This window comes from Molothrus aeneus, chromosome 6, assembly GCF_037042795.1.
Source record: "Molothrus aeneus isolate 106 chromosome 6, BPBGC_Maene_1.0, whole genome shotgun sequence".
In the NCBI taxonomy this organism is placed as follows: domain Eukaryota; kingdom Metazoa; phylum Chordata; class Aves; order Passeriformes; family Icteridae; genus Molothrus; species Molothrus aeneus.
This window is the reverse complement of record NC_089651.1, coordinates 40,009,363-40,035,275: the sequence shown is the minus strand read 5'-3', so window position 1 is coordinate 40,035,275 and position 25,913 is coordinate 40,009,363. Positions and strand designations below refer to the sequence as shown.

At 45.5% G+C, this 25,913-nt stretch overlaps 1 protein-coding gene across 2 annotated transcripts in view; it reads right to left on the bottom strand.

The window, feature by feature from the left end:
• The window catches only part of FLVCR2 (FLVCR choline and putative heme transporter 2), a 34,651-nt gene extending 15,519 nt beyond the window's left edge, over positions 1-19,132 (bottom strand). For both annotated transcript variants that reach the window (XM_066552585.1, XM_066552586.1), the window contains exons 1-5: positions 18,620-19,132; positions 7,791-7,932; positions 6,469-6,609; positions 1,472-1,539; positions 655-758 (exon numbers count right to left, since the gene is read on the bottom strand). In XM_066552585.1, the coding sequence (XP_066408682.1) occupies positions 655-758; positions 1,472-1,539; positions 6,469-6,609; positions 7,791-7,932; positions 18,620-19,132 (968 nt within the window). The remainder of the gene's footprint in view (positions 1-654; positions 759-1,471; positions 1,540-6,468; positions 6,610-7,790; positions 7,933-18,619) is intronic.
• Between the last annotated feature and the right edge of the window lie 6,781 nt (positions 19,133-25,913).

The following is a 25,913-nucleotide window of genomic DNA, read 5'->3' as shown; positions in this document are numbered from 1 at the left end:
GAAATCAAAAAGCCGGATGGACCCCAGTATAATACACAAGAGTCTCTCTGTATCACCTGGGATATTCTACAGAGGTGTTTCTGAGGACCAGGAACTGTAGGACAAGCAAAAATTCTTAACTGTCCCTTTGCAGATGGCAAGGCATGCTGGCCAGATCTGCCTTCCCAACTCACAGGGCAACACAGACTCATCCACCCGTAACCCCAATAACCTTATGCCTGCCCTAAATACAGCAGCACGCCACCAACACAATGCCTCTGGGTACTGGATTCAATGTGCCTTTCATTAACTGGACAAAAATTCACAGAGGCTGGTTTGTAAGGGCTGACAAATGGTCTGGTACAGTCTTGATTCTGCTTGTGCCAAGAATTCTCTCATCCCTGACAAAGCAGTTATTGGGCCATCTCATCTTCTCTGTGAGCCTCCCTAGGGACTGCCAACACCAGATCTTGTATGGGCCCAGTGCTGGCTAATGTGCAGCTCCAAACTTCACCTTACACTAACTGGGTTTTGAAGAGCCCTATTTTTTTCCCTACAAATCCTCCCAATGATTCAGTCTCTACAGTGGCAACTTGCAACTGCACAGAGTTCCTCCTTGCACAGTATGGAGGAAGAGCACAGTCACCAGGGCACAGGGGCAAACAAGGGACTTACTTGTAGGTTTTGGTTTTGTCCAGCCAGATGCCGGAGATCAGAGCCCCAGTCATCCCCGACAGTATAATGGTGAGTCCAATCCTGCCAGCATTCACCTCCTCCCCCTGTGGTGAGACACATACACACTCACACAAGTGCAGGAGCTAACTCATAGCCAACAAAAAGCAAAGTGCACAAAACCCAGAGAGGAAGAGACAGCAAAGTTAGTCTTCTCACATGCTTTCTGCTGGTAACACACTAACCAGAACTAGCCTTTGCAGGAACACTTTTGGGCCCATTATGAGCCAGTGCTTTCTGGTCCATGAAAAAAAAAGTGGTGTGGCAATTATGTCTGAGCCAACTCTGAGAAAAATGTGTGTACTGACCAGCGTGAGCAGATAGTCTCAAAGGAGTTAGCATAAACTCTATGAAGTTTGCTGTTAGGATTTGGACCAGATTGACTAGGAAATACTGGGACTCACTATAAGGCAGAACAGAAAGGAGCTCTGTGGCATGCAGCACCAGCAGTGAGCTGTACAATAGCTCAGGTACAGAAGCACCCCACCCTTCTGCCACCAGAGCATGAGCATGGGCAACCTCCTGGAACAGATGTCCCAGCAGAAATCACAGTTAGAAACAAGGAGAAGAAATTACTGGAAGATTTTCTCACAAGTAAATTATTTCAATTAAGGTGCAAAGGAGCTGTCTTTTCTAGAACTCATCAGCTTTTGCATGGGGTGGTGCAAAGGCAAAAAGGAACAGCCAACTTGTGCTGGACCCAACTTGTGTTGGACAGCAGCAAGCATCAGAGAGGGCCATGAGGGTTGGATGCACTTACTGGGTAGTGATGGATCACCATCCGGTTCAGCAGAGTAGACAAGGCGTAGAAACAACCTACATTCAGACCTGAGAAGGGGATAAAAATGCAGCACATTCAGAGCCTGCTCCTCTCCTGCTGGGCTGCAAAATGGTAGAAACGCAGAGGGAGAAATCTTTGGGACCATCAACCCAGAACAAGGCTGCAGTGTCTCAGGAGAGTGAGCCAGAATGGCAGATAGAGGATACTGAAAGAAATGCAGACCAACATCCAGGCCTTAGCATGCAGAAGGAAGAACCCTGCAGTTTCAGGATGGTTCCTACCTAAGCAGCTAGAGGAAGAGCTGTGCACATTTCTGGTACTGAAAGGTCTTGCAACTCCTTCACAGAGTTTCAACCCTCTGAGCAACTCTGTGAGCAGCCAGATTTATCTTTTAGCACTGCAATTTTCTCCTCTGCTCCCAGCCAAGTCAGAAAACTAGAAAAGCATCTGCCTCAGCATCATACCTTGAACAAGGACCTGAGATTCAATTAACAACAGTGTCATTGACCTGTGTATTTTCCTCCCAGAGAAGAGCCTGTCAGCATTCTCCCTGCTGACAGCCAGTAAGTAACATCCTCTCCAAGGCAAGAAATGCCAGAAGACCACTAGGAGCAAAGCTGATTGGTGAAGCACAGACAGCACTACCCTCAGGCACCTGGGGTTTGTGTCTGCATGGGAAAAGTCTTGCATTTTAAAAGCTATCACTGAGGCCTGAAAAAAAAAGTAATTGTGTTTCTGAAAGAGAACTTAACTTACATTAACTGTTACAAGGATCAACCACCTGGTGAAGGTTTCTCAGTATCACCCAAGGTGAGAATGAAACTGTCGGGGTGATACTGGTCAAGCCCTATTCAGACACTCAGCTGCATCTTACATGCAATTCTCGTTGGTTAAATGCCTTCCCCAAAGGGCAGAAAACCCAACAGCTTTGTTCAGCAGGCAGCAACATACACATGTGCACTGGACCAGCAGTACTGCAACGGCTCCACTCTCACCTTGGGTGATACTGAGAAACCTTCCCCAGACTGATGAGGTCTGTAACAGTCAGTATCTAACTTTCTTCTCAGAAAGTCATTTACATTTGCAGTTGGTTTCTCTTCAAGGCTTCAGTGATTCTGATGGGTGGAGGGAAGGGGACAGATTTTACCACTGCAGCTCACATATCTATAGGCTCCAAAAGGAGACATGGTTTTAAAGTCTGGCACAGATGCCTGAAATCCTGACAAAACAGATACATGTCAAGTTCCCCCTTCCTACTTTTCCTCTCTAAGCCTCAGCTAAAAGTAGAAACTAACAAAACTAACAACACAGGATACAGAAGTGCAGTCTAGCAGGCAGAGCTCTGACAGAGTGAACAAAGCTCTGAGCTCTGCTAACCCTGAAGTTCCCTATCTCCCCTTAAGTACTCAGCAATCCTGCACCTAGCCCAGTCTTCCACTGAGCACTGGATGTCTGTTGCAGTACACAGCACTATGAACAGCCACAAGATTGGAAGCTGGAGGGTGCTGCCTTCACACACCATCTCTGACAACATTACAATTTACTGTGAGGGTGGTGAGGCACTGGAACAGGCTGCTCAAAGACAGATGGAAATGTTTAAGGCCAGGCTGGACTGGACTGTGAGTGATCAGGTCTAGAGGAACGTGTCCTGGCACATGGCATGGCGGTTAGAACTAGATGATCTTTAAGAGCCCTCTTCTCATGATTCTAAACCATTCCACGATTAAGCAAAGCTCACTCCACAGCTGTATGGCACAGACAACAGGCAAAGACTCTTATGCAAGTGATCCCAAATATTGCCTGTGACAATGTTTCCCACTTCAGAATCCTCTGTCAGAAAATTACAGGAGAGGCTAGTAAATTGAGTGACATGCTCATTAGGCAGGAGAATCGACCCAATCCTTACTAAGAGTTACCCAAAAGACTGGAAACTTGAGCAGGGCCAGCAGCCAAGGACGGGGGAGAACAACTGGAGATCTCACAGCAAGGAGGCGCCCTCCAGCCTTAAAAGCTGTCTCTTTGCAACACTTGGCTATGGCAAACAGCTAACACACCCTAAATCAGCTTCATCCTACCTCCACCTCTGGAGCACCCCGCCCACTAGGTGACACCACAAGCTGCAGTGCAAAGACACGGGAGTATGGCAGATCAGCACAGTCCTTCCGTTTCTTCACTTCAAAGCTGGGCATAAGCATTAACCACTCATTTGTGCACCTCTATTTCTCACCCAGGCAAGAGGACAGCAGCCTTGTGAAGACAGCCAGATGCTGCTCTGGTAACTACCACTGTCAGTAAACCAGCTTTACAGCAGCTCTGTGATCCTTGTGATTTCCAAGACAGGGAAGAGCCTCTGCTCCCAAGCTGGGCAAAAAGTAAGAGTTGGCAGCAACACTTGGCACCAGAATCAGGTAAAACATTCTAGGAATCAAGACAATGTGTCAAATTTGCATATGTGAGGGCTGAGAAAAGTTGTAGGCACTTCATATGTCACAGCTGCTCAGTGAAGCTTCTCTGAGAATTACAGCTGTTTGAATGACCATAAAACAGGTAATGGTTGCTTCCAACGGGAAAGTGGCCATTTGCCCAACCCAGATGAGGGAAACCAGAACTAGTAGCTGGGAGCAGGACATCTGAAGGTCCAGCACCACCTGATTCTTTAGCTAGTTATCATGGTTTGCTTGTAATGTAGAATAATGTTTTTGATACCCCAGTGTCTCCTCTATTTTATAGAGGCCAGAAAAGGGAAGTTTATTGCCTACAGCTCCAAACAGAGCCCTTATTAAGCCTGAGACTAGAACCCAGGTCTCCCACAGGTAAGCAGCCTATTACCTACTTGCCAGACTCTCTCTTGTTCACCCATGTAATACTCCCCAACAATGGCTCCTTATGCAGGTCCCACTGCCCTGCCTCCTCCTCACTGCCCCATCACCATTCCAAATGCTGATTCTTTAACACTGTCTCATGACTCCCATTCTATTACCCTTTCCCAGAATTTCTCACCCTTTTCCTGCCTACTGCCTCTGACTAGCAGCATGCTCTCCAATGCAAAGCCCAACCCCATAGACTTAGAATTCCTTAATGCCCATTCCATGTTATACCTCAGTTTTACAGAGCAAGGTCAGCAGCCTTGGGGAAAAGGTTCTCTGAGGGTTTCCTGAAAATCAGTTCACGAGCACCTGACACAGCAGCAGTGACACCACTGTCTCCAGCACTGCAAGTCTTGCCACAAGAAAGGAATCATTGGCTGCTGGTAATGCCAAGACCTTAGAGGTCTGCAGATGTATTCTGACCTGTCATTGTGGAAGGATCCTCATTCTTTCTACAGCCAGGCGAGATGGACAAGCAGCAGGTTAGCCCCTCTCTCCCCTGATACATACTATGCTAGCACAAAAGCCAACACGCTGCAGATATCTTTGTGTTAGGTAGGCAGGATGACTCAGTTGCACTCATGTGGCTGCAGATGTCTTAAATCTCGGCCAACGTAACTTTTGACTTGAGTAGGAAAAACTGTCACCATTTTAAACCCAGACAGGCTATAAAAAAAAAAAAAGTTTCACAGCATAGTTCCCTCTCTGAGTAACAGTCACCATCTCAAGTCAAGCTGGAGATTGGCAGGAGGCTGACACAAGAGAGGAACAGAAAAAATGCACAGACCAGCAGCAAGAGAAAATGTATTATGAGCCACTGAACAGATTTTCCACACTCTTTGTGACTGCCAGAAAAGAATTATCCCAGGAAGGTCAGATTCTAAACATGTTCTTTGTACTGAGAGCCCTCCTCTCTCCTCTAGGACTTGTTTATACCTATTAGAGCAAATGCTTTCTCCTTTCTTTTTCCTGAAGGGTAAATGTGAACTGAGCAGATGATACAATCCAACTTTAGACACAGTCTGCCTGACAGATTTTTCTGTCTTCACTTTCTGAGAGGGTATTATGTAGTATGGGGAAAAAAAGCCAAACCCAGCAGCTGCAATGCAAACCAGGAGAGTTTAAGAGCAATCTGAGAGGGGCATTTCTACTGCACTGAGAAGGAAGGGAGCAGAGATTCCAGCAACTCCAAAGACCATTAGCATCCTCAGCAAGGACAAAGCCACCATCTGACTCTCTCCAACCTGCCCACTCATCCACAAGGTCTTTCAGATACAATTGTTGGCAGAATGTGCAGAACTTTCAGCAATATTTAACTGTCCCCCTGAGAAGCTTCCATAGCAAGCTGGTAGGAAGACTGAGGACAAAACTAACCACAGACTAACTGGCTACAGTATACCCTATTATGCAGCCCAGCAGAGACCACAATGGCCTTTCTGCTAGTAAGAAAAACATTTCTCCATATTCCAATTCAGCATCAGGGAATAGATTCAACACATCACACTGCCCTCAAACAAACAGACTGAGAATACTGAAGAGAAGCAAGCAGCAAATTCAGCATGCAAGGACAGATGGCATAAGATATTCTCTAGTCCTTCCTCCCAATTGCTTCACCAGGACCGCCTAGAAAGCTGACAGTCTGCACATCTGCATACTCCATATGACCTCTACAGAGATGCCTGGCAGTCATATTCATGTCCTTGCCTTCAGAAATGACTTTCACTCAGTTCTATGACTTGCACTCAGACACTTCCATATATTTCTTATGTAAGCATTTCGATTGGTTTGCTGCAATTAGCTAAATTACTAGAAAAAAAAAAAACAGATAAGGAAATCCCCTAAACAGCAAACAGTCAAAGACTGGGAGAACAGTTATAGGGGCATATCATCCTCTGAGTGCTTGCCTTCCTTTTGTTCTTCCCTGCTGCATTCACTGATATCCACTGCTGAAGAGTACTGGGCTATAAGGATTCCTGGTCTGTGGCAGCACAGGGGAGCTATCTTTATGTTCCCCTAGAACAACTCAAGCCAGTTACTGCCTCAGCAGAGCATAGAGAGGAAGGAAAAAGCTGTGATAACTGCACAAGAAGAAAGGAGACCAGACCTTACCATAAGTGACCATAAGCAGCAAAAAGTTGGCATTGCGGAGCAGACGGAGGATTGACTGCACGTAGGAATACTCTGCAGCTGGTCTTGACTGGATCAAGGCCTGAGCTCGGCTTGGAGGGTTCGGGGGTTTCTCTTTGAAGACTGAAAGCAGACACAAAGTACACCTGTTTGTAATGGTGCAGTTGAGGGGCCTGAGCACACACTGTGCCATTTGAGGAATGGCAGAGGGGCTCCTAGAACCAAGTGTACAAAACACACCATTTTCCTTAAGCTTTGATCTCCATGCATGAACTTATCCAGGAAAAGGAAAGAACAACTCTCTTCCAGCAGTAGCTCCTGTCACCTTCCCAAGGGAAACATCTTGCCTTCAATTAGATTTTTGTGTAGGCAGTGTCCAACAGCACCAAAAGAGTTCTCAAGACTATTATCAGTCTTTGTCTCTAGAAGGATGACCATCCAGGTGCAAAAGTGTTATGTCAAAGCAGAACTGGACAAGTCAGTTGACAAAGGTGGCCTAGCGTTGTGCAGTGGCCCGTGCCCAAGGAACAATAACCTTTGGCAGGTTTTATTTCAGGCCAAGCCATCTGCTGCCCCTTACTGTCATTCAGGTAGCATCCAGAAATCCCAGTCACAGGCCATACTGCTGTGCCAGGTGCTAGGCAGGCATTTTTGTACCTTGTCTATTCCCTGCCCCACACTATTTGAAGCTACATCTGATTCAGCCATCAGCAACATGAACAAACTGGCAAGAGGAGCCTATCAAAAAAATTGCATGGAATTCAGCAACTAAACTCAGGTCTCCAGTGAGCCTGCCAGTCTCTCATGCTAAAGATCTGGCTTCGACTTCATGTGTTAAGCAAGGAATTGCACCTCTTGTGTCCTGCTACTGTCCTTCATGCTTTTTTCTCTCCACTCATAACTGGGAGCAGCTTGTTCCTGTGATGCCATATAATCTGCATCTTTCTGCTCTTAAGGGGAAGGCAGGCAGGCCCCAGACATAACCCAAGAACCCTGTTTGTAGGGAAGATGACTATGAAAGATTTCTGTTGGTTTTTAAAGGACTTACTCATGCCTGGAATTTATTATGCAAGCAATGGACAAAACTAACAATTTGGCAGGCTTGCTGACAACCTCCCTTCAACATGTGCTGTTCATCAAGGGTTTGAAGCAGCAAGATACAGTATTGCATGAGCGTGTCAGCTGCATAGTAGGACACCTCCCCAGATGGCCTGCCCAGCCCATCTTCTGGCACACAGGCCCCCGTCACACATCGACTGATCTCAGTCCCATCTGGTTTCATGTGCACACTCCCACGTCCTTACCTATAACGACCAGGATGAACAGGGCTGATGCCACACCTGCAGTCATGAAGAACATGATGCTGATGTGGTAGGCCAGTTTCTCCACATCCTCCACATTAGGGATCAGAACTGGAGGGACCAGAAAGCCTGCAGCAATGCCAAGCTGAGGAGAGAGAGGGGATAAACAGAGGGATGACATGAAACCACAACAGTGCCACTACCCTACAGCTCAGTGCAGGCTCAACTGAGCCTAATCCAATTTCACAATCAAGATGAAAATCTTCTTTACCACCCAACAATTAAAAGTCAGATACCCATTTCAATTAGGCCATAAGAGAGGTTTCCCCACTGCAATTACAACTGTCAGGATATTCAAGGCAAGATTTTACAACACAATTGAGAAGAATGAATACTTGGCTTCATCAAAGAGGAGGTCTTGCCTGCCCTGACCTCCACCACAAATATATGTTCCTGTTCACATACACATCCCATTCCTTACCTTGCCCCTGCTCTAGAACTGGCCTGATCACCTGGTAATCCAATTTTGCTCATTAAAAATAGCAGAAAACAAGACCATCAAAACCAACCAAAATATTTGCTGGGTTAATGAGTTGAACCAATTTGTTTTCCAACAACATAACTGCAAGGGCCGAGACACCTGACCACTCTACATAACTGAGATATTAATCTGTTTCAGCCAACTTTGATACAGTTTCGAATGAGCAGCCTCCCAGGACAAGGCTCATCCTATGACCACCAAGAGAACCTAGAAGAGCATCAGGGTTGAAAGCAAAGGAAGTGTTGACAATGTCGAGGTTGTTTTAGTAATGGAGCTTGGCAACTGGCCCTGCATAAACTGCTCTGAAGTGTACAGAAAGCAAGGACTAAGGAAGATAAGTTCTGTGCAGCCCATAAACCTCACTGAAGCATGTCAGCACAGAGCAGAAGACCCAAGAGCCCTGTAACCCAGGCATGAGCTTGGACAACTTTCCCAGGCTGTCTTCTAGCAAAACCTCCTTGTGCTTTCTCAGACATATCTCCGTGTTTCTGGGATGCTGACAGACTCATTCTGGAAGACTTGACTTACTGGTCAAGACAAAGATCTCAGAACAAATATATTTCAGTTGCCATATCGCATATTTTGGCTAAAAATCAGCTTGTGCCCCCCAGCCCCAAAAAACTCTCCACAAAATCCCTACTCCTCCATCCAGGTGGTGTATCTTTCAGATAGGAAGAAAGCTCTGTTTGAATCCTAAGCAATCTGCTGCCCTCAGGCACCATATTTAGCTTACAAAAAAGTGACTTTCAACCACATCTGGCCAAACTTCTGTGTCAAACAGTACCCTCCACTGGGACCCGGAATATCCTGGGTCAGAATGAGCAACAGATACCTACACTACATTCATTCTCTCAGACATTGCAGGGAGCTAGTGAGAAGAGCCACTGAGAGATTTCAGATGTGCCCCACCAGTTCAAGGCACTGTCAAGAATAAGAACATTTGAGGTTTGGTTACGTAGACTGAAGACAAACCCAAGCTGTGCCATCGCAGAGAGCAAGTCAAAGACTGAGTTGAGGAGGAAACTTAAAAGATCATTAGGAAGGATAAACCTTCCTAAATCCCACATGGTACAGACAGACTCTGACACAGGACTAAACTTGCCAGAGCCCAGTTTTGCTCAGATATGACCTATGCCCAGCCTCTCATCACAGCGACTCAGGCTGACTCTCCTCCTCTGCACTGCCCACTGACTACAGTGAGCACAACTATCATGGTTTAGAGGCTTCAAGCTCTAATCTCCATCAAACTGCATGCCTCCCCTTCCCTACACAAGCCTGTAGCTGCACAGAAAAGGTAATGCCATCAAGCACAGAAGCTCTCAGAGATGGCTGGTACAGGGCAGAGGCCTGCTTGCCTCTGCAGCACATTTATTTTGCCCTCCTTGTGGCCAAGTGCAGGCCTGTGCCTCTGGTGTGCCTGGTCAGCCCAGGACACAGCCAGCCTGGGCTTCACTCCTATCTCCAGAGCGTTTCTAAAGATTTAACCTTTGAGGAAGATACTCTCAATATTGCTCCTCTCCATCTGAGGGAAGAGTCCTATTGAGTCTCATAGATCAGGTTTTCCATGTGCCCCCCACCCTTTCCCAAGTAAAGTTTACAAACACCTTACTGGAAACTGACCTTTTGTCTTCCTACTGTTTCATTCTTGGAAGAACTAATCTGGATTCCCGTGCTAGGTACTTCTTGGCTTCCTTCTCTCTGCAGTCACATGCATTCACATGAGCTGCTGAACAGGAGCAAACCAACAGGAGATGAGAGACCCAAACTTTATTCTGACCTCTGACACAAGTTTCTCCAGGACCACAGTTGAGAATCAATCTTTTCCAGTCTCCCTCCAGCTGTTCAGTCCTGAAAAAGGATCTATCTGATCTACCTAGCAGAGAAGGTATTGATAGTCTGTGTTGCAAATTGTTTAGAAATCTTTTTCTGGGAGGTCCTACAGTCATCACTTACCCAATGGGCCACAGACTTGCCCAGCTTTCTTGAACTACTTGTTGGCCTTTTCAGAAGGATTTTCCTGAACAACTTTTCTAACCACAAACAGATGTTTTGTGCTTTCTCTTCTCCTCCCCCAAAAAGAAGCAACTTTTATCCATTAGAAGTTCATTATACCTTTCATAAGAATCAGGTAGCAGAATGGACAAAAAATCATAGCAACAGGAGCTATATTTTATATTTCAGAGCAACTCATGCTCTTAATTCTGTGAAGATAAGGCCCTTTGACTAAAACTGAAGATTTCCTGAACACTCACAGACCCTGGATTATTCATATCATTTTTAGCAAAGAAGACGAGCTGCCAACAACAACATGATGACTATTACACTGCATATACTTTACCTTTCACAAGGAGATTTTTAGCCTGGTTTTCAGCAGATTAGTGTGCACATTACCATCAGCCCACAGAAACACTGTAACCAATTAACCAGAAAATTTAGAAGATGCCTTAGAAAGGGAAAAATCACCTCTCCCTTCTCCACACCTTGCACATCAGGGAAAGTAAAGCAATGTAAAAATAAGGTTAGTTCTGTAAAAGTCCATGCTACCCTCCTCACAGACACCATCAATCATAAGGGATCATAATAAGGGATCATAAGGGACCCTCTTACTTAATTTGCATCTCCAACCTCTGTACAGGCAGATAGGTCTCCAATACCTATACAGGTAAGCTTGTTCTCAAAATTTGGTACATCACTCAGAATCCTCTCACCCAAAATACCCAGCACTGTCCTGATCTCTGAGGATCCCTCCAGGAGATCAGGCTGCTGGCACTTTATTTTAATAAGTCTTTGGGGTAATTTTTAAACACACTACCAGGAAAGTCAACAACTACAACAGAGAGCACTGTTCAGATGACTTACTCTTTAGAGACTAGTAAAAGATAGAAGGAATGTATTTCCTACCTGAAATTTGTGAAGGATCAGTCACAACAACATTATATTCAATATTTAAGTGTGGATAAGAACAGGCAACAAAACCAAGAGCAACTAGCTAAGAAGGTGGTATAAATGTGCCCAAAGTCTTGAAACAGAAAATGACATGTCTAAGGTTAGCTGCCAAGAGTCTCCTGATGGAAGATAACCAGTGGTGTATCAGCATAAAAACTGTAAACGAGTGATCAATGGAGGAGTGCAGGAGTGGACCTCCACCTCAAAGAAAGCTACAAGTCCGCAACAGGAACACAGAAGCCCTGTAAAATTCCATATATACCATTTATACCTACCTATAGGTAGGTATAAATGTTGACAGAGGGGACCACCAAATACAGAAGGTCAATTAAAATGTTAAAAGACAGAGAGATGCTGCAAAAGCAAAAATACACAACAGTTAGAAATTTTGACAATGCCCTTGCAAGCTAAATAAGTGTCATGACAGGGATGATGCAGAGACTGCATTTTTGGATTCCATAAATACCCTCTTCTGAGGAAAACTTAAAAGAGGCAGCACAATTTGTGATTTCAACCCAGAACAGCACAGTGTGACTATGATCAGTATTACAGAATGGTTCTGTACTGGACTAAAATTCAGTTGCCTTGCAACAGTGACGAAAAAAAGGAAACACCCTCCAAAACACTACAGCAATATATAACTCAAAAGAGGAAGCTGCCTAAAAGGAAAAAAGTATATTCAATGGAAATGAAGAAGAAAATCCTAAGAAATTAAATGCTTTTAAGTGTTACTAGGATTGTGAAAAAACACTGAGTCAGAGGCTCACTGTAAGCCTAGAGAATATTAGCAAAATATTTTAGAATAAAGGAACCACAATTAAGCACAAAATAAAGACAAAAAACCCAACAAACAAACCTCCCCCCCAAAAAAAAACACAAAAAAAAACCCAAACCACCAACAAGAACATAAACCACCAGCTCTAAAACTGGACATTATTCCTTCAAGCAAAAAAAAATGACAGGAAGCTGGACCAAGCTAAAGCAAAACCATAATTAGGCCAAAAGAGGCACCAGAACAGCTTTACAAACTAAGTCAAAACTCTTCTGTCAGGTTTCCTGATTATGTTGTGTTTGAAGGGTCAAAAGATGATCAGTGTGGAAGGAGAACATTCAAGAAAGAGGCCTTGGACCATCATTCATGACATGATGCCTTATGAGTGGAAGATATTACTCAATTTTTTAAAACTAATTTCTTCTATGAGCCATCAGGACCAGTTGGTATTCATTTACAAGTTCAAAAGAACAACTCAACAGAAAATCCACACTACTTGCACATAAATATACCAAATAGTCTGTTACCAAATATTCAAATTGGGAAGTGAAAAGTAATGCTAATTTTTAGGAGGCTCAGCATTAACAGAAGTCCCAGGAAACCCCGAAACCAGCAGCCAGCTGGTTTGGCCAAGTGGACAGAAAGTGTAGCAATCAAAAGATCTATGCTTTGATAAACACCAATATAACAGGCTTTTCAGAAACCATGATTTCAGTATGGTCTTAGCAAGTTCCCAAGCCAGGACTTTGGAGAGTGAGTAGGATACACCCCAGATTCCCTCTGGATTCACCCAGTCAAACTCCTTTGAGATGCTTGTTCCAGAGCTCTGTGTTCCTGGGCAACACAGGATCCTCTTATATTCTTGTCTGGGTATCAAAGCTCTGTCCTAGGCCCTCCCTCCTTTTCTAACTACAGGTGCCCCTCAAACTGTAACCATGACATCTCACCAGAGCAGCTGAACCTTCTGACCCTATAATTCATATACCATGACTTGCAGAGCACAGACAGCTATCCCCTTCTCACACCCTGTGCCTCCCAACTGCACATTGGCTCCCCAACACTTTGCTATCAGCACAGGTCCCAGCCATATAAAAGGCTACAGGAGAATTGAAAATGCCCAACTGAGGTGCTGTTTAAGCAGAAGCTGCCAGTTCCTACACAGTAAACTTCTGTATGAATTGGTGCTCAGAATATGCTTCTTCCATACCACTGACAGCAAAATTAGAAGAGCCTATTGAAATCCAGATAGTCGGGAAGCCAATGTACATTTTTGCACAGTTTGCATAACTTTCTTGCAGTGTTTTAAGAAAAAGTAAAGAAGAACACAAGTTCTGGAAGGAAAAATTGTACTTGAGCCTTGTGATGAGAAAAGACAGGGCTTAAGCTCGATTTACTTTCCCACTAATGTGGGAGACACTTTGCTTCTTCAAACCACACTTGCACAATCAAAGCTCATGTGCAAACACAGCAAACTCCCTTCCACATCACACTTCTGCTTCTGTGGCATCATCTCATAATGCTTCATATGGTGCAATGCTGTACAGTGAAGACTGGTCAGAATTCCCCTGTGCAAGTCATTCAGGGGCTGGCAGCCTTGAATGCACCTTCCCCCAGTCTGCTGGGAAAGAAATGCAACACAGCAAATAAAACAGCAGTAGATAGGAGGGAGAACAAAACAGAGGGGTTCCAGCTCTGACAGCTATCTCAGCTGCTACCTGAATCCTCAGTGGGGATATGCTTTGGTCAAGGACCTACTCCAGTCACCTAACACAGACAATCCTGGATATCCTGCAGGGCAAGTGCTGAGGGTGCTTGCTGGGCCTCCCATCAGAAACACTGCAGACATTCATTTAAACTCCCACGCAGAACTTAACCCAAAAGCCAAATTCTGTGAGAGAGAAAAGACAGCTGCCTTAGGTGTATGTCTGGGAAGGGAGCACCAGATGAAATGGGTAGAAAAAGTTCATTTCAGGCTCTCATGTCCATTTATAGAAATGGAGGCATTCCTGCAAAAGCCACATTGCTATTTGGTCAGCACACCCTCCCACACTGAGCCACATGCAGGATCTTGGAGAGTTAGCCATAGAGCACTCCTTGAGATCCAAGTGCTCTGATCCACCCTGCTCTTTTTTTGTCAGGGAGGGAAAGGAGACAGGGCTGGAGAATATCAACCATTAATACTATCACTACAAGCAACTATGCCAACATTAGCTACTGCCACTAAAATCTTCTCTATTCTGATAGCTAAAACTGAGAGATAAAGGGCCAAGCTAGAGAGCTGTGAGACAGATCCTGTCCATATTTCTAACAAGGAATCATTTGAAGGGATGGGAAACCTCCAGCAGAGACACAGCAGCCAAAGAAGATCTAGAAGTCCACTCAAAGACTGGAAGACAGGGACTCCACAGGACATGATACATTTCCAAAATGCTTCTTAGACTTTAAGATGCTGCCTTCACTGCAGGGCAAAAGATACAGAACAAAGTTATCAGTGAGGCATCAAACAATGGCACATGCCCAGCACAAACAGCACTGTAGGATCACCAGCTCAAAAGCAATGGCTATTCAGATGTTGCAGACCCAACTACATGGCAAAACCCACCTCAGCCACTACCCCAGGCAGACTCTTTCCCCCAATTCAAAACAGATGAGAGGACCCTCCAGGAGTGACAGAGAGAACATTTCCACGAATTTAATTCACAGCTTATCACCAGGTTTGTCCATTTCAAAAGCCATCACCTAAACACTTCAAGACTGACACTCCCAGCAGGCTGCAGATAGCACCTAAAACCACTGCCTCAGGCTGTTTCTGTTATGAAAGCCCTAAATATCTAAAGTCACATTGCAACTATATCAGAATAGGGACAGATCCTAAGATCAGTAAGGTGCTGCATGATTTTTTTCTCTAAAGCAGAGCTTAATATAAGGCTGAAGTTTTCTTTCCTCCCAAATCACATCACTTTTATTCAAGTCATGCTTAAAAAAATAGAAAAAAAGGCAAAATTACTGCAAAAAGATAATTTAACAGGCCCGCATCCTTACTCCCAAGCCTATCAGTGGCTTGTTTCTTTGTCAAAACAGCAAGAAACAGGAACAAGGTCTCTCTCAACCAACAAAAAACCCAATACTGGCAGCAAAGCAATACAAATCAAATCCACAAATGTTCTTTGTGTGTGTGCAACACAGTTACATACTTTTCTGAATGCTGTCCATGCCCCTTGCCCATCAAGTGACAAACTGCTGTGCTTGGGTTTTATGTATATCTCACACAAAATAAACTAGTAAGAGTGAGATATGCATAAAACTCAGGCACAGCAGTTCAGCATGCACCATGGCAGCTGAAGGACGGAGCTGGTACCTGGCCATCAGACTCCCACTTATCAATTTCAAAATGCCATGAAAACTTACCTCGCTACCTAAACATCCCCACCAGCATGTTAGTTCTGTCATGCCAAAGGACCACGTGCTTCCTCATCCCCACATTCCAGAAGAGCAAGTGTGCTCAATGAAGGGGCAAGACCTGCTGCTCCGGCAAGCACACACTCCTGCAAATGCCACTATCTCAGGCTCCTTCCCACAGCAGTCCTGTCACCAGTGAGAGTGATGGACAGTCTGCCATCAGCACAGAAGGTCAGAAGCCTGTTTGCTGCTGCCTGCCAGGTGTGAACCACGGTCCCAAACAGGGACACAGATGATGAATCAATACAACTAAATGGTAACAGCATGGCCTTACTCAGACTGCTCTCTCCTACCCACCTCGTGTGTGGGACTTCAGATATCCAGCACCAAGGTGCTCCACAGGGAGCATTGCTGATGTAGCAGGAACACTATTTACTGACAGCTATATATTAAGCATGTCAGACAAATCCCTGACAGTATTAAAATAGGTCTGAAGAACATTAGTGAACTCTCCTTAACACTTCTGCTTCTTTGCCCCAGATCTTCAGCATGAGGAAGAGTCCTCATATAGATTTTTCCTAGTCTTTCAAGCAATGAGAAGCCAGTAGTATTTCAATAACACTAATATATTAATGCCAAGGCATCTTATAGGCAAACTTTATCCTATACCTCCCCACATATGAGCTTCCACGACAAGGAAAAAGAATGGAAAAACACCTAGGTATCTTCCTGTTAAAATGTGGAAAAGTAAAATGTCATGAAAACCAGCAGGGGGTAAACAAGAGAATGTGATCATGTCCACAGGTGTTCACACTCTTCTAGAAGCTCTCGGCACTGATTCAAGAGTCCTCAATCTAATCTTTTTTGCACTTCAGATACCACAGCCAACATATGGCCAGAAACAAGTGAGGTGATTCTAATACCTTACTAGGGATTGTTTGTTTTTTTAAGGGCATTTAACACCTGGTCTGATTGATTCAATCATTTACTCTTCAGGGCTAACTTTGAACTTGAAGGTTACCATCAGTCAGCAAGCAGAGGCAGTATCCTGAGCAAACACAGCCCTGGCAGACCCGACAGAGCTTCCAGAGCTTCCCTCAGGACAGCACTGCTGAAGTGCAGCCTGAGGCCAAGACAGCAAGAGCAGAAAGAGGGCAGGTATACCAACTAAAGAAGCAGTGACACTTCCCTACTTCTTCATGCAGTTGCTTGCAATTCTTAATGGAGAGCGACAACAGTGCTTGGTATTCAATAATAATAATAATTAAACTAAGTGACATGGCAAGGAAAGGAAGACCATGCAGTTGTAGAGAAACGAGCAGAGGGAATAATTTACCATACTGCAATTACAAAACCACTGTACTATACCCTTTGCTAACACTCTCTACTACAGTCTTTAACTACAGTCAGGAAAAAATGTATGCCTCTATTTCTTCTCCCTGCCCAACCTCACCAATAAACAAAATAGCTAGTTTTCATTCACGGGGATTATGCCTGACTATGGGAATACATAGGTCTTCCCTATGGAGTATGCTCTGTCTTTAGTCACTACCATTTCTGACTTCTCTGATTCTCTAAAAGGAAAGTCTGGGCGTACAAAGCAAAGTCTATGTACTGAACTGAGGTCTTATTGTCATGTCAGTGCAACCACCAGAGCAGTGTGGAGCACCAAAAGGGCAGCTAAAGTTTGCTTTTCACAACCATTACACTAAGCCACTCCTTTTGGGATGCTCATGACTCCACACAGCCATATAGCACAGGCAGACAGCCTCATTGTTTGGATTTCTAATCCACACTGTTGTTTATCTCCACCTGAATAATTTTTTAGAAGTCTGACAGCAAAATGCTCAGTTACAAGTTAGATGCCTTCCACTCTAAAGATTCATTTAAAAATGCATAAAAACCAGCCCACTAGAAGGGATGATAAGAGCAAAAAGGATAGCTTAGGTGCACTCAAGTAAAGAGAAGTATGTTTTCTCTCTCCTGAAGATGTAAAGCAGTCCCCTTAATTCCCTAGTGCTGTTCTGCAAACTTCTGTTCCTCAAATACCATCTCCAAGCATTCACCTCTTTTTACTGCAGCAGTATCTAGATAAATACAGAAGCACAGGAAGAAGCAGTCTGCACGAGAAGCTACCTGAATTAAAAACCATTCAAATCAGAATGGCACTCACAGGCTGAACGGTCCAGGGTGGAGCACAGTGTCACATGCAGAGGAGTACACTGCATCTCAAAGTAAGGGGCACAGGCCCAGCAGCCAATGCCACATTTCACTTTCCTCTTCTTTGGGTCAGGGCTGCAGAGGCAGGCTCACTTCACTTACGCCTCATTGCATCAGTATTGGCTTATTTACTTCATTCAGCTGAATGAGCAGGTGTTCCGGTGCAAGGGTCAAGAAGATTTTTCCCTGATCCTTTCAAAGCTGTGTAAAAAATTATCTCCTCTGCCTACAAGAAGAGACTCACAGCTTGAGCAAGTGTGGATCGCTGGCCTCAGACACCTGTATTGATAAAAGAGTGTTCAGGGAGCTCACCTCACACTGGCCTGATGGAACTTTTCTTTTTCTCAGAGCAACTGCTTGTGTAAACACTGTACCTACTTTTAAGAGGTATGAAAGTGCTAAAGTCCTTTTCCTCCAGAGCCCAATGACAATGCTTTCAGCAGAGAGCTAATCTCCTTTGTCCCATCTAGTTGTCGGCAGAAAGAGGACATCGCAGTGTCAAGTCCAGATGCAACTGCAGGTTTGAAAGGCACTCTGCCTGAAGCAGTTTTTCAGCACGGCGCCTTCCCCCGCAGGCTACTGAATCAGAGCCCTGGACTTGGGGACTCACACACACAGGAAGTGGAGGGCACTGGAGAAGAGCCTCAGCCAAAGACCTCTCAAAGCCAGAATCATACCTAACCCGCATGCTGCCCTGAACTTTGTAGATGGAGGTCCCATTTGCCTCTGCCCACTATCAGCCCTCAGGCTAACACCAGTGGCATCCTTCCAAATACGAGATGCATTTTCCAGAGGGAACTTCATGTAAGTTCGTGTTATCCCTGCGGCTGCCCTCCAGGCCCTGCGCATCCCTCACCCCTCCCTGGTTTGCTCCCTCAGCACTTCCAGAGTCCGGCCAGGCAGCTGACAGCCCGCCCCAAAAGCGCAGCCAGCCGGGGTGCAGCTGCCCATTACCTGGTTCCCAAAGACCGCAATGGAGCAGGCAGTGGAGACCTCCTGGGAGCCAAACCAGACCGAGGCGATGCGTGAGGGCATGCCCAGGATGAAGACCTGGGCCAGGCCACAGATGACCTGTCCCAGGACAGTGACGGGGAAGAGGTGCGGCTTCAGGCTGCCCAGCTTCACCCAGGCACCCATGGCATTGAGGGCCGAGCCGGCCAGGGCGATGAGGCGCAGGCCCCTCTTGTCCAGCAGCCAGGCGACGGGGAAGAGCAGGGGGATGTAGATGAGCATGTAGCTCATGGAAAGCCAGTCGATGGCGAAGGCGTTCACGCCGTAGAAGCGCACGAAGACGTTGTTGATGCTGCCGTACTGGATCCACTGGAAGGCGTTGCACAGGGAGTAGCTGCTGAAGAGCAGCAGCACGGCCCAGCGAAGCCGGGACAGCTGCACCTCGGCGGCGGCATCACCCACCCCTCCCGCCGCAGTCAAGGGACTCGGCGTCCCGGCGGGCTCCTGCAACACCATGCCGGCACCGCGGGCCGCACCCGGCCCGGCCAGGCTCGGCTCCCTGCCGGCACCACCTGCCCAAAACACCCGGCCGCCCGCCCGCCCCCGCCGCGCTCACTGGCGGCCGCCACGCGGGGAGGTGCCCCCGGCCCGGCCCTCCCCGCCCTCCGCCCCGCCCCGCCGCCAGGCCGGGGAGGGCTCGGGCCGCCCGGGGGGCGCAGCGCGACCCACAGGGCCGAAGCACTGACGGGGCCGCTGCCCTGCCCGGGTCCTGCCGCTGACCTGCCCGCCCCGCAGCAGAGCGGCCGCCACCCCTCCCCACGGCCGCCCCCCGCCCCTGCCCGGCCCCGCCGAGAGGCCCCCCCGGCGTTCCGGGGGCAGGAGAGGCTTCGGACGCCAGAGATGAACGGGACGTGGGCTGAGCAGAACCTGGAGGAGTCTGTGAGCCTGTGGGCAATGCCCGACGCCGCCAGAGGTGCCAAGGTGGAGTCCTGGAGGAGGAACGGGTTTGGGTTTCGTTTGGGTTGGCCTCTGACGGTTTTTCTCACAACATGGCACACTAGAGAGTGAAAATATCCAGTGAAGTGAAAATTTAAAACATCTCGGCGTCACTGAAGTAAAAGAGCCAAAAGTGGTGTTTGTTTCCATTCTCATGAGGAATTCGCAGTTAATGAGTCAGCGCTTGTTTTCCCATTACTTGAGCAACACACCACTGGGAGATGCCTGCCTGGAGATCATTTATGACCTACAATTCATTTAATTAGCATCATGTTACCTAAATTGCATAAAGATTTCTCAGCACAAGGATACAAATTTGCTGGTGTTCAGATTTCTTCCAGCATTTAATACAGAGGTCAAAATTAATTTGGAAAAATGGGAGCCGTGTCTTTTGGATGTTGTGCTCCTGAAACAAAGGAATACAGAGTATGAAAAAGTGAAGTTTTTCTGGCTTCTATTTACTTGATAGCTGCATCATAACATAGCCCTTTTACACATTTGGTGGAGCACTGTCAGAGGTTGTTGCTGCTGTCCTCTGAGTTATCTACCTACTGTCAGGAGCAAAAACAGACAGCTTTGATGCCTTTATGTTCTTATTTACCATGAAAGAAAACAAACAAAACCCCAAAACAAAAAAGCTTTGCACAAATTATTGCAAGGAGCACAAATATCAGTTTAAGTGGTTCTTGCTGTGTATCCTCACAGAGTTTGTTTCTTGTCACTTGCTTGGGTTTCCTACTCCCAGCGGTGGCCAGAAGCAGAGCTGGAGATGAGCAGAGCCAGTGCAGTCTTCCCTATGTACTCTGCCGAAAGTTCCACAGGGCAGAGCTGCAAACCATCCTACTCTCTCCCTCCACAGCCCACAGCTTTGCCAATGAACCTCAACTGGGATGCTTCTCACAACAGTACAGCATAGTCATAATGCAGCCCTTTTACATAATAAGAGAGGCAAATTCAGAAGCAAAAGCCAGAAAAGAGGTTTTTAATCCCATTTGTTTCTAAATTAGGCAACCAAAGTTAACTCGAAGCTCTGCACTGAAACAACAGAACGAACAGAGGAATTTGGTATAACAAATTTGTAATCTAAATGTTATTAGGAATGCAATGAGTGACAGCAGTGCAGGTAGGGCAGAGGTGAAATGGAGCAGGAATAAGATTATTATGGTTCAACAATTGCACAGTCTGAGAACTCTAACAATAAAACAGTGAGATAGTACAGAAGATTAACTTCTGGGCTGATAAGACTTGAAAATATCTTTATAAAATTCTCCACAGTATTATACAGAAATCAAAGTTACACAGAGGCAATCACTATCATTGATCAAAGAGCAGTTGAAAAATAAAGTGAAGAAAATAAATGTACAGGCAACTTTTAGGATGGCAATCTGGGTTTGTTCAGAGGACCATCATTTATTATCCTTTTAGCACTGTAAGGAATAAAATTTGCAGATGGTTAAGACATTATTGAGTTAGTCAAGCCTAACTTAAATATGTCACCTACATGTTGTATTAAGGCTGGAATGACTTTAGGAATATAGCTTTAGCTGTCTGTAACTGAAACTATTATCATAGTCCATGGCATCTTTAATTTGTAAACTCAGATAAATGCAGGATAATGGAATTAGGTACTGTATGGCAAACTGCTGTCATAAGGTCTCTGGGCAGGAAAGAGGAAGATATCAGTGACTGAATGTGGTTTTTAGAAAAAGAATAAGCAGAAAAAGTATAAAGAAAACAAATTAGGAATTGAGAAGATACTGTCACACACCAGAAGGACACAGAGAACAGTTAAATTTTTTAATATAGTACTTAGAAAAGAACACACACACAATAGACAAATTATCAGATATATGGGAGATGACTGAGACACACATTGGGTCCTTTGCCTCCTGCCAGCTGTACTCCACACTGGGGTCTAAAACAGTCTGTCATCCTGAGTTTTGTTTTTGTCCCACCTGCAGCTCCTAAATTTCTCTCAAAAATCCTTGGATTTACTCAGCACCAACATAAGATCTGTAAGAAGGCAGAGCCTGCCAAGCAAGGAGCCATTTGTTCCCATGTCTTAGTCCTGTCAGAAAAGTCAAATGGGAAGTCAAGAATGACTAAAACACAGATTCTGCTGAAAATAACATGAGGACTTCTGCTGAAATGAGTTGCATGAAAGCAGTGCCCAGCCGCTGGTGACTACAGCCTGTCAAGTGAACAAGAGCCAGGCAGAGAAGCAACACTGGCTCCTCAAAGCCAACTCAGACAAGGGTTTTTCATACCCATAGGCCCACACTTCCTTGAACTCCTGTCCTTGGATTTCAGGGCTGTTTTGTTACTAACTCTGTGAACTACTCAATCACCCCTTTATATAATTTGCCAATTTCTAATTATAAAATACTAAAATAAAACCCCTGTGCTTTGCATTTCCTCCTCTATTGCTGCATCTGTTTCTACTCACATGCCTCTTTCCCTTCTTGAAGCAACAGAGCAGCTGCTTTTGGATTTCCCTCATCACAGCATATTTATATAAAAATTTCTTAGCCATGAAAAATTATTTATATTTCAGGACAACCCCTTGAAGTGGATTTTAAAGCTAGAGGGAAATCTCCTTTACATGGAGATTAACAGAAGTGCTAAAAAGCTTATAGGATCCTAGAGTCAAAAGTATCTGTGAAGATTGGAATGCACTAAATCAGAGGAAGAAGCAGGACTTAAATTAAGTGTTAGAATACAGGCCATCAGGTAGAACCTAACCTCTGTAATCTTCCCTACTGATCTCAAGAAATCCAACACTGACAGTCTTGGAATATATGCTGCCTTTATGACCAATTAGTACATACTAAATTAGTTCCTTTATGTTATGTAAAGCCTTGCAACAAGCTTACTATTCTCAAAGTCCACCCAATAAATACAAATGCTAGGAATGGTGACAGCAATGATAATCCAGATGGCAACAGGCCTCAATAACAAGCAAAGTGATATGAATGGATGAGGAAAATTAGCTTGGAGGGTGTGCAAAGGTATTGTAGAAAATTATTCTGGAAAGTATAATTCCTTGGTGTCTTTTCTCTCCACATTGGTTCAGAGATTCAAGGAGTAGGTGAACAAAAGAAGAAAACTGCTAAGGAAAAGCAAGTATTCAAGGATCTGCCAAATCTTACATCCATGCAGTTCTTTAGGTTCCCTTTAAATGGGAGCTATCTAACCTGAAAGGATCACAGGATGTCCCTTGCTTTCAAACTGTCGGCCTTGTCATTTGTGCCTCTAAATTTCATCATTGCACTTACACAGCCTAACTAGCTTACCTCTTAGGTGGCCCTATCACATTTTGACTGATAGCATTTAGGTCTAGAAGAACTGTCAGCAGATATCACACACAACTTTTCACAACAGACATTGCAGGAAAGAATACAAGATCTTTGTTAGTGGAGAGAGAAGGTTTTCTTTTGGGTTCAGCACCTAAACTGCTTTAGTGAAGTTCTTTGGAGGTTAGGTAGTTGTAGCATAAGACCAAATGACAAGACTCGAGTAGCTGGCAGAGCCCTCATTTGGGGGTCACACCTGGATGCAGTGCTCAGCTGGAGACACACGGTGAAGCATGGGCTGGCAGGGCTGCTGCTCTGGACAAAGCCAGTGGTTCCCCGATGGAGCAGAGAACCCTGCAAGCCCTCTGCTGGCATCCAGAGCTTTCTGCATCCCAAGAGCCACCCAGAATACATCTTATAAAGGCAGTGGATTAGTTTATTACTAAAGGCAATGGATTCGTTTATTACTGTAGTTTAGATACACAGTTATTTTGATACCCTAAACCCTTAAGAATCTTTCCTGTTACATTTTCAGTATGAAAATCTGAGTACATGAACAGTCATGGACAACTCCATTCATAACAGTGCAGAAGACAACCTCTGCAGCACTCAAGATTACCTTCCTCTACACAAAACACAATGGCTTAGTTGCACAGTCTAAAATCTCATCTGAAGAAGACTGCAGACCTCAGAACAACCAAAGTTGTGCAGGGGCTAACTTTGAGCACCAAACCTGTACTGTCCAAAGCTTTAAGCCTTTCAAAAGTACAACTCAGGGGAAGGAAATAATGTTTTGCTCCCCTTCAGCATATTTCATGTGTAGCTCTCACTCTCTGGGAGCTTTGGCGAGGATGCATCATTTGTGTCTATTTTACAGGGCCACAAAGAGTTATGGTGGTTTTTGTGGCCTTGCCAGGGGCAGGATTTTTTTCCAGTTTGACACCCTCCAGCCTGGGCTGCAAGGGCTTGCCCAAGAGCAGCTTGAATTTATCACTTCTTTGCAAATCCAATCTCCCTATTCAAAGCCTGGCTTTAACAGAGCAATGGCTTTAATTTAACCCTGTCCAGTTCAGATGTGATGTTTGTGTGGGTGAATCGTGTAAGTCTGAACTGTAAAGAGTAGATGGGAGGGCATGGCTGAAGTGCTAATATTCACAGCTGCCTCATTGCAGCAAGAACAAGATGTAGAAGGAGTGCACAGGATGGAAGAGCACTTGGGCACAAGGCGCCTCAAAGGTGCCTTTTTCTGGTTAGTGCACACCCCCTCTGGGCACAGGGTGCTTGTGCTACCTCTGCATGACCTTCTGCAAGCATACCAACCTGCTCTGCCCCATCCTCTGATCAGGCCGGATGAGAACTGGCTCTAATCTAAAAACCGTGTAGCTGTGGTTAGCCTGCTGTGCTGCTTGAGTATCTAAGCCCAGCTCTCAATCTTTGCTTGTGAAAAGCTGTGGAGATATAGACAGCTGTGAGGAAAGCTGTGCATGAGCTCTGTTATTGGAGCAAACACACCTCACTCCTCTACTGTGCACCAGGCATGCACATGAGATACGATTCTCTTTGTTCAGCTCAGAATAAAAGACGTGAAAAAAGATTGAGTTTGCCAAAAAACTCAACCGTAGTCTAGATTTCCACACCCAGTCCAGATCAGGGTCACAGATTAACCCCAAATGTCAAAGCTTGAAGTATATAAGCCCTTCTTACTCAGCATCCTCCAGCCTCCATCTCAGTGGGTCATACTAGTTCATGGCATGAAAAATGACATGAGAAAAAGATTTTAATCTTCTATTGCTTGCAGCTGACATTAATTAATAACAAAAGAGTGCTGGAAATGTGCGTAGCCTCACTGCTGAACTCAGGCATGTCCCTCATCTTCCTCCCACTCACACTGCAGCAATAAAACCAAACCTGGGAAAAGTTCTGAGGACCACAGCACCAAACCACCACTGTTGTGAGGGGAGAAAAGTTGCTTGTGTCTTAGCAAAAAGCACAGAAGTGGTACAAGAGTTGGGGGGAAGGTGTGTTGTCACTGTGTGGATGTTTCTGAGGCAGGAGAACTCTCAGGAGCTGATGTCTGCTGAAAAATTATAGTCTCATATTCTAACCTTAACACACTGATTGTAACCCTGCCCTGGCAGGCAATGAATATGTACTGCCTAACATTTAGTTGGGTAGGGTTTTTGAGTAACCTAAAAAAACTTCATGGATACATATAACTCTGCCTCACTGCTCAAATCTCTTCCAGATCAATAATCAATAAGGTGGCAAAAACAGCAGAACACAGACAAAGTGAGCGCAGGGTTATTCACTCAGAGAAACTCTTGCAATTTCATGACCTGCCTTGGTTTTTATCTTCTTGACATCTTGTGACTTATAAAAATACTTTGTCTCTTAGCAGTGATTCCTGATCTTCTTGGATCTCTGTGTGCTGAAGTATTAGCATCCAGGCAGCATTTTGGTATGACTAGTGCTGCTTTGTACACTATGATCATCGCAGGAAGCAGAGAGAGGGTCCCTTCTGTGGGCTGCTGCTTTGGTTCAGCATGCAGGAGGTTATCCTCTTGCTGATGCAGGCTGGCAGCTCTAACAGAAGTGAATTCTGGGACGGGGTTTGTGAAACAAGTGCATAACTACTTTGGAGCCACAGCGAAATGGGCAAGAGAGCTGCCCATCGGTCCCTTGCCGAAGCGGCTGTGCCGAGAGGAGCGCAGGAGCGGGCTGGGAGCGCTCAGCTTCGCCCAGCAGAGGCCAGCACACACGCGGTGTTCGCAGGCTGCGCTTGCAGGGCAGAGCTGTCTCTCCTGTCCGCCCTTCCCCGGCTGGGGAAGTCTCTCAGGCTCCTGTGAGCCCTCGTTTATGTACTGCTTTGAGAGAGGTTTCCAGTGAGGAGCTCTGTAGCACAGCAGAAAGGCGCTGACATTCTGCTGGGGCAGGGACAGGCTTCCACAGGCCCGGACATCAGGTTTATCCAGCTGTGTGCCCAGAAGCATCCCCTTCCCTTGGAGCAG